General features: G+C 44.9%; 1 protein-coding gene across 2 annotated transcripts; it reads left to right on the forward strand.

Moving 5' to 3' along the window:
- Positions 1 to 2,501: 2,501 nt before the first annotated feature.
- On the forward strand, positions 2,502 to 8,679 carry metrnla (meteorin like, glial cell differentiation regulator a). 2 transcript variants are annotated; one of them, XM_040048240.1, is made up of 4 exons: positions 2,502 to 2,845; positions 4,547 to 4,935; positions 7,845 to 7,904; positions 8,044 to 8,679. In XM_040048240.1, the coding sequence occupies exons 1-4, from the start codon at positions 2,748 to 2,750 to the stop codon at positions 8,355 to 8,357; spliced, it is 861 nt and encodes a 286-aa protein (XP_039904174.1). In that variant the 5' UTR covers positions 2,502 to 2,747; the 3' UTR covers positions 8,358 to 8,679. The 2 variants fall into 2 exon arrangements, with proteins under 2 accessions (XP_039904174.1, XP_039904181.1); XM_040048247.1 differs by lacking the exon at positions 2,502 to 2,845 and adding an exon at positions 2,873 to 4,367.
- The last annotated feature ends 52 nt before the right edge of the window (positions 8,680 to 8,731 follow it).

The following is an 8,731-nucleotide window of genomic DNA, read 5'->3' on the forward strand; positions in this document are numbered from 1 at the left end:
TCTTGCCTGGGCACGTCTTGTGTTTCTGTTACCTCATCGAGAAGTGCAGTGGCAAAGATAACACAAAAAGCAGATCATACACACGCGCGCGCGCACACACACACACACCAGCCAGGCTTCTTATCCTTACTACACAAGCAAAACAAAAAAAGTTGCACAATGTCTGGAACAAGGCTGTGGATTTGTGTTTTCCTTATTGTTACAGCAACTTTACACTCTTGTCCTATTAACCGCCTATCAGCACATCCTTCTGAGGTTTGCAGGGGATTCTGAGTTGCCCAAGCTAGGACATGCACCCTGCATGTCAGGTCAGAAACGCAGATGTGTCAATCATCACCGCAACCACAACCAATTTAAAATCCCAAGAAAGCAGAAAGGAAAAAAATAGCAGTTACAAACTGCGCTGGTTTTCCTTGTCAGACAGGTTTCTTTCCCATGCCAAATGGCTTCCAGATACAAAACAACTTTTTCATAAGAAGTCGTTGCGTAGGATCCATTACTAGAGCAATGAAAAGTACTAGAGCAAGTTCCTCTTGTACTCGCAAACAGAGCTATGTGTAAACTATGATGTTACAAGTCACAAATCAACAGACAAAATAGATCTGAAGTCCCTGAGAGCTGTCTGGGGCCAGAGACTTTATATTAATGATGGCTGTAGCTACTGTCAGTACAAAGCACAAACTTCACACATTAGTGGGTTTAAACACGCAGCAAGTCACATGATTTGTCAGATAATTTAAATAAAGATGTTTCAAAAGACAGCCCTGCAACAGCAACTTCAGCTAATCCCCCTTAATTGAATAAATGGAAAAAGATTGATGAATGGATGGATGTTTGAAAAGGCACCAAGAACACAAACATGGTGGTGAGGTCTTTGCCATGGTCTCCCCACCCTCCCCTTCCAGAATCCCTCTCATCTGAAAGAGGGGGAAAAGAAAATTATTACAGGATAAATTTAAATCGCAGAGCCCCTGTGACATTATTAACAGACATAATGGATAATACCATCATTACTTCCCATAAAGAAACATGCAAATTTGTTTTTACTTGACCAGTACTTGACTTTGATTAATTAACTCCTTCATGTGGCCAGTACTTGCAGATGTCTGCAGAGCTCCAGCCAAACCATGAGACCACAGCTGATAGTCAGCCCTTTTTTAGCCCTCAGATCTCAGTATAATGTACAATTGATGGTTGCTATAAAAGTATATGGCAAAGCTAAAGGCAAGAATGCAACTGGCTAAACTTAATTTGACTTACAAAGAGGGACTATGGGGATTTTTTTTTAAACCATTATAATACTAGAGTTTCACCAGCATGCCAGTATTGCCAACATACCACTTTTAGGTAATTGAGTCTATGCACCTTTCCTTTGAAAGGACACTGCCAGGGATACCTGCCACTTTACTTCCTTACCTCTTTACCCTCATTGCACTAAGATCTCATTATTTGACAGGGAACTTTGCGGCTCCAGCATCGGGAAACAATAGTATTTCTGTTCATAGAGACAGACACCCACAGAACTATAAAACACTTTATATGAGGGATATAAAAGACCTCTTATAGACTGATTTCTTACAAAAATAAATAAAGTTTATTCTGTTGAAATATTCGACGAATGTCAAAGTGTTGCAACTGCGGAGCTGCTGTGGTTTCTACACAAGTTTTATGCAACTTTCAAGTGCTGTCGGAACTTTTACATGAGTCGAGCAACTAACCAGAAAACATTCGCAGAAAATAACAGGGATATTGGGGATTGTTTGACATGATTATATTAACCAGTTTTAAGCAAGTTACCTTAACTCCAATCAGCAATCATATCAAGAATTCGATATTAGCCATATACTTATTCTTTAAAACATTCTGGTGTTTTCAGTCACAGAATAGGATTGTCTCCCCTCGGAGAAAATGATCTGTGTTTAGACAAATGACTACAACCCAAACTGTTAAAAAAATCTCCTGGTGATGTAATTAACTTCTATTAATCTAAATGTGGCATAGCTATTTTTTTCAGCTGCTTCCTTGAGGGGTCACCACAACAAATCGTCTGCCCCCATCTCGCCCTTTCTTAGCATTCTCCTCTCTCATAACAATCCTCTGCATATCCTCCTTCACTACATCCACGAACCTCCTATGACCATGTCCAAACTATCCCAGATCCACTTCCAACTTGGCCTCCTGACTTCTTGTAAGCGCCACCGTCTCCAAACCACACATGACAGCAGGTCTCCTCTCCACTCTTGCTGCTATGCTTCTGTCACAAATAACCCCTCTTCAGCTATGCCAGCTGAAGATCAATCATTTGATATACCATATATCATTAATTATGGCGCATTTACAACAGATAACGTTCTAAAATTCAACCAACTTTAATATTTGGAAGGACACAAACGCGCAAAATTTCGAACTTCTAAAATCGGAGTCTGAGATGAGGCCCCTGAACGCAGCACACACAGAGCGCTAGGGTGTGACGTAGAGCGCAATCAGGGCTGCTGAGGCAGATTCGGGGCTGAACTCACTCCACATTTAACGGAGGGCTGTCAGCGCTGCGCGGAGCTACTGAGCGAGTGTGTGTGTTTGAAGGGGAAAGCGCTTTTAATCCCCTGAACTTTTCGAGAATAAAAGAAGAAACCCCGGGGAGCGCACGGAGCGGACCGTGGCACATGGAAACGCTATGCAGCTGGAGAGACGGCGGTGGACTTTATCGTAGTTTCACTCAAGAGGAGGCTAAGTGAGGCGAGATAAACATGCTCACCCCGATGCTGGCCTCCTTGCTGCCGCTTTTCCTTCTCTTTAGGATTTCTTTCTGCCAATACTCAAGCGACCAGTGCAGCTGGAAGGGCAGGTGAGGTCTACAGACTTTTTTTTTTCTTTTTCTTTTAACTGAATGTATTTTGAACGTCAAACTAAACTGCTAAATAAGAAAAAGCGAGGATGTGAGCAAACATGAAAGCTGCTGGTGGCGACCTGAAATGACTGTGACTGAAACTCAAGTCGCCGCGGTGATGTGGGAAGCAGGCGGCAGGGTTAGACGATAAATTAAAACAAAGCTAGCCCCTATGGTGGCTGTAGGAAACAAAAGATTTGTGTAGTTTGTGATATAAGTTAAGAAACTACCGTAATTTTTTGTGTGTGAAAAATGTAGTAATGTCAGAGACACGTGTGTTTGGGGTTGTTTTGGACATATGAATGACACGATGGTTCAACCAAAGATTTTAATAACATGATGGGAGGACGTTGGAATACGAAAATAACATGTTTATGACATCCCACACACAAATCGCCTTTTAATTTTATTTATTTATCTTTTTTACTTATGTTTTATTCCCCCCCTCCCTTCCCCTAAAAAAAAAAAAGTGTGTGTGTGGGACATATGCACACACTCATAGGCTCAAAGTATTAAAGGTAGCCACACAGAGATGTATGATTGATAAACGTCAGGAAATGAAGCATGCACTGGAAAGTTTCACCTCCCATCAAACATCTGCTGAAATCTGTTTTGCAGTTCAGAACTGCGCCTTAAATAAGTGTGGTTTTTGTTTTTTTGTTGTTTTTTTTCATCATCCTGCAGTCAGGAGGGGCTGCCCATACTTTTGAGCTTTCCACCAATAATCTGTTGTTCATTAGGCAGACTCTTGACTAATCTCCTTTAATTGCCTGCAGAAGTGATGAAGTTAGAAAGGACTTAATTAGAGGCATGCTGAGGAGAGCCTGGTTATGGGGCTGCAGAGGCATATGCTCAGCATGTGCTGCGGGTTCCTTTTGAGATCTATGGCAAATTTTGAATTTCAGCATCTCATTTTCAGGAAACTGGGCGTTTCTCCTCCGGAGTCAAACCGCTAGCTTGGCATGCGTATGCTGGTAGACTGCTGATGGCTTCCTGCCTCAGGCTTTGCCGCAGAATGACTGACAGAGCCGGAGTTTTCAAATCCCGACCAGGCATTAAGTTCTGGAGGGAGTCATTTGGTCATGCTGGCGCCAGAGGCCGAAGTGCTGCCCGGACAAGTCTCTTCCAGTCTCTTTGGTTGCTTGAAAGCAAGGGGAGGTTCGGTGCGTGACCTGCATTTGCACTTGCATGCTGCAGTCCCAGCTACTGTTGCTGCTGTTGTCTGCCCAGAAGCCCCTGTGTCCCTCCATTCATCCATTTCTGCCTCCAAACCCTTCCCAAAGGCAGCTTGCCAGTGATGCGTTTTGCCAAAGCGCTGGGCGGAACAATGCGGTACGGGGAGTGTGTGTTGGGAGCTGAGGTCATTTTGGCTGCTCCGGCTCGTGACTGGTCATGCAGCCAGTCTTGCGCACGGCCTTAACAATGCTTCAGGAGGAATGTGGTTTAATGTCCTTTGGGTCTGCCAGAGGTCTTCAACTTGGTCAGTTAATTCAGGCTATAAATGCCCCCAAAATCATTTTTAGATTAGTGAATAAGTCTCTTTATTCTTTATTTGGGTAAAGGGGGGTTGAAAAACATTAAAGCTTTCCAGAGAAATGCCACTTTTATTGCAGCTTGTTTGATATGTTGTGCCTTTTTTTCCCCCCTTTCTTTATCCAGTGGTCTGACCCATGAAGGCCACACCAGGGATGTGGAGCAGGTGTACCTACGTTGCTCCCAAGGCTCTCTGGAGTGGCTTTATCCCACAGGGGCCATCATCGTCAACCTCCGACCCAACATGGTCTCCCCCGCCGCCGCTCGGCTCTCTGTCTGCATTAAACCCTCTGCCGAGTCCAGCGGCACCAACATCTACCTGGACCGCAACGGCAAGCTGAGGTTACTGCTGCCTGAGCAGGACCAGGCTCAGGGCAAGGTGCACTGCTTCGGCATTCAGGAAGGGGCGCTCTTTATTGAGGCTGTCCCCCACATGGACATCAGTCGGCGGATTACGGCGTTCCAGTACGAGCTGGTCAGCGACAGGCACAAGGCGGGGCCGCACTTGCTCGTTGGTAAGACGCATCTTTGACATCTTTAGTGATACCCCTGAAAACTGCTGCTTCTTTGATCTGTGTAGCTCATATAAAAGCCTTACTTTAGATTCCCTCTAGAACTGAGTTCCTTTGTGCTCTGCCCCTGTGGTGCGCACCGAGCACTAAATGCAGCCATCTACTGGTGGAAACTTTTATTAAGTTGGACTCTAATAGTAGGAAACTTAACATTTGCTCCAGCACACTGCAAATACTACAGCCAAAGACTTTTTTTTTTCTAGTAGCATTGTGTTTACGTTAAGGATTTTTTTTTTTTTTTTTTTTTTTTTTTTTGGGGGGGGGGGGGGGGGGATTTTTCTTGTCAAACTCATATTTTCACCGTGAGGATTAAAAAGTCAAAATCGGCTTTTAAACTTTAGTTTTTCGGGATAAAACGTTCACCTCTCAGCTCATTTTACAAACATTCTGACTTGATTTGACTTGAACATCGCACTGTAAGCTTCTATTGTTTTCTTTTTTTCTTCTTCTTCTTCTTCTTTGCCTGGCTTGTGTGTGGAGGGGCACAGTCAAACAGAGGGCCTCCAATGGAAAAACAGCCGTGTATTTTCACGCTGCGTACCTGCCAAACCTGCACATTTTCAAGCTGTGCAGCTATGTTTTTTTTTTTTTTCCTTCTCTTCCACCTAAAGCAAAATATGAGCAGTATCAGGCCCACATCTGTTTTTACGGCTCTCTGGGTTCACATATTCACATCCTGCGTCATTATCTGGCACAGCAGACAGAAACAGACAGAGAGAGGGTTAAACGTAGAGTAGGAGTTGTTTTGACCGCATTAGCTCGCTCGGCTCAGCTCTGTAGTATAATCTGCTGCTGTAATGTGGCCTGAGATAGCACTGGGATGATTCACAAAGACATTGGTCTCGTGTCATCTGAAGCCTGGAGTCACAGATTGATTGCTGCTGCTCCTCCTTCTTTTTCTTGTTTCTTCCTTTCCTCTTCTCTCTGACCTACTGTGCTGGGATTGAGTTGCTCACCATCAAATTGGAATGTATCTCCAACCAGATGTTGGGAGGAACTTCTAGGACCATATAGGCTTGTATTTCCCTTGCTGTCACTCCCTTAACCTCCCCTTCAGCTCGCTTGACTTATTCTCCCTTTTCCTGTCCTCAGTCTCACTATTTCCTACTTCTTAATTTTCTTTCTTGCCTATTTATCATTCTCGTATTTTTCCTTTTCGTTCCCCCCCCCCACCCCCTTCCTAGTTGTTTGAAGTGGGTTTCGTCTCTGCTGAGCAGTATTAGCAAGTTGTGCTCCATTACAGTGGAATGCATCTGGTCCCAGATGTTTCAGGGACACTCTAATGTGCCCCTCCACTCCCTCCTTTGCCACTCCTCCCATCCCTCATCCCTCTGTGCTCCTGTGAAGTGGTTCTGATCAGAGTGGCGCTGCATGTGCAGAGGGCCAGAAAGAGATGCTGACTCGGTTCTCAGCCCATTCCTGCGGTTCTATTTCATGTTTGACTTCCTTGGAGAAAAACATAAAAAAAAAAACAACCTCTGCTCTGGGTGAGGTTGGCCTCTCTGAAGTCTTGGCTCTCCAGCTGCTACTAAGCCATCCAAGCTTGTGGCTGTTTGACCCTTGAGCCCTCTTTAGTGATGTCGCAGTGCCTTGTGTTGCTACACTAGCTGACCTCAAAGATCCCTCACCTCTGTACACCCATCATCAGACAAGCCAGCTAAAAGCTAAAAATAAGGTTAAGCTGCGCTCCTAAATATGACCAAGGGTGAACATCACCGCTTTGGCAAGAAGTCTTATTAGATGTATTGCACACACCAAATTAATATTTATGCTCAGTTTTATGACTGGTTGTGCAAATTAGGGTGCTTTCCAGTGCACCGGGCCCACCTGAGTTAACATTTTTTTTAAACATTCTTCCACTTATTTTGTGGTCAGACAACTGCTCCTTCCTCACCCTCAACCCACTGCTGACTAGACAGTCCTCTTTTTGCTCCCACTCCTCCTCCTACCCCCACCTGCTTCAGAGTACTACTAAGGAAAACCAAAGCAGGTCTAGGGGTTAATAAAGGCATTCTGGTTAGGACAGCCACAGGACCACCTGAGTCAACTAATCACGGAGTTGACTGCTCTCATTAAGGGCCCTTTCTACTGCTATAAAACAGTCTGGACGAGGGGGCAGGCTGAGTTGCTGCTATGCAGACCCCAATCAAAGGTGAAATGGTGCCTGGAGCAGACTTTTAAATAATTGATGTGGGCTATTGTATTTAATTCACATTTTCTTTTTGGAAACTAAATTACCTGCACTTTAATTGCCCTGTGCCTGTGTAATGCAAGATGTGCACGAAACCGGCAAAATCTATCCTCTGTTTGCTTCTTCTGAATGTGGGCCCCCCTTGATGTTATAGTTGCAGTCTAAGTAGGCCTGCTGGAGTGCTGTGAGAGCTCAGGTCAGATGTAACCTCTACTAGTTTTACTGTTCTTATACCCGTCATCTGGTCCTTGTTTGTCATGGGGTGTCAAGGGGTTCCTGTTTTGGCAAGGGAAGCTGACTGAACAGCTCCCAGGAGCATTAGACATGCATGTGCACACACACACACACACACACACACTTAGCTTTTTGAGTTGTGCTTACTATCAGCAGCGTGCCTCTGTCTGGTGTATAACTCTGAGCTCAGCTGAATCCTGGTCTCTCATTTCTAAATAAATATTCATTTGTCAGGATGGAAATGACTGTGACCCTAATTGTCTGTATGTGAGGAACACTTACTCAAACACAGCCACAGATGTGTGTTTACTGGAAATCTGTGGGCCTGTTAACACGATTTTTATCACGCCACATGCATTTTTTTTTTTTTTATTTGCACACCATTTTTCTCTGAACTCATCCACCCTCTTTCTTTATTTCCACATAGCGTCCTGTCAGCCCTGCAGTGACACTGAAGTGCTTCTAGCTGTCTGCACAAGTGACTTTGGTAAGTGCTGTTTTGAAGAATTATAGGCTTCCTGCTTCCTGCTGCTGCATGGTTGGCGTCGATGTCCAATACAAACACACAGTTTGAAATATTGCTGTTACCAGTCTCTAAATCCCATCTTCCTGCTTGGTTTTTCCAGTGGCACGAGGCAGCATTAGGAAGGTGGATCAGGAGGAGGAGCACTCATCTGTCACTGTGGAGATCAGTCGCCTTTACAGACAGAAAACCCAGGTCTTTGTATCTGGGGGTGTGAGGGTACGGAGCTGGACTGGCCGTATCAAAATGCCCCTTCAGTGTGGGGTGAGGTCCGGTGAGGGGGAGTTCTTGTTCACTGGGGCCGTGAGGTTTGGGGAAGCCTGGATGGGCTGCGCACCGCGCTACAAGGACTTCCTGCGGTTGTATCATGAGGCACAGCAGCAGGGCACCAACCCCTGTCACGTGGACACTAACTGAGCAGGTCATCTGCCCACATTTGGAGATGGAACAAGCCCTCAGTAACTGAGGAGACTGGCCCAGTGGCCCAGAGCCCCTCTCCTCTCCTGCTGCGCCGTGACTCTTTGGAGACAATGGCTGGAGCTGCTGGATGTTGCCAAGCAGCGTGCTAGCCGAACGCCGGTGATGCAACGTGGAATGTGTTCAGACCGCCTTTCTCACGCACGAGGAATCGCAAACTTTTAAATGTAGCAGACCCCATTTGGTTTTTATGTGTATAAAATGTGAATGAATATTGTACATTTTGAAGCTCTGTGTGCTTTGTTCAAAATCAAAACAAAAAAAAAACGTGATGTACAGTTCTGAATTTATTTCCTATGACAGATGTATAAAAT

Source organism: Simochromis diagramma, unplaced genomic scaffold (genome assembly GCF_900408965.1).
Source record: "Simochromis diagramma unplaced genomic scaffold, fSimDia1.1 OVJJ01000321.1, whole genome shotgun sequence".
In the NCBI taxonomy this organism is placed as follows: Eukaryota; Metazoa; Chordata; class Actinopteri; order Cichliformes; family Cichlidae; genus Simochromis; species Simochromis diagramma.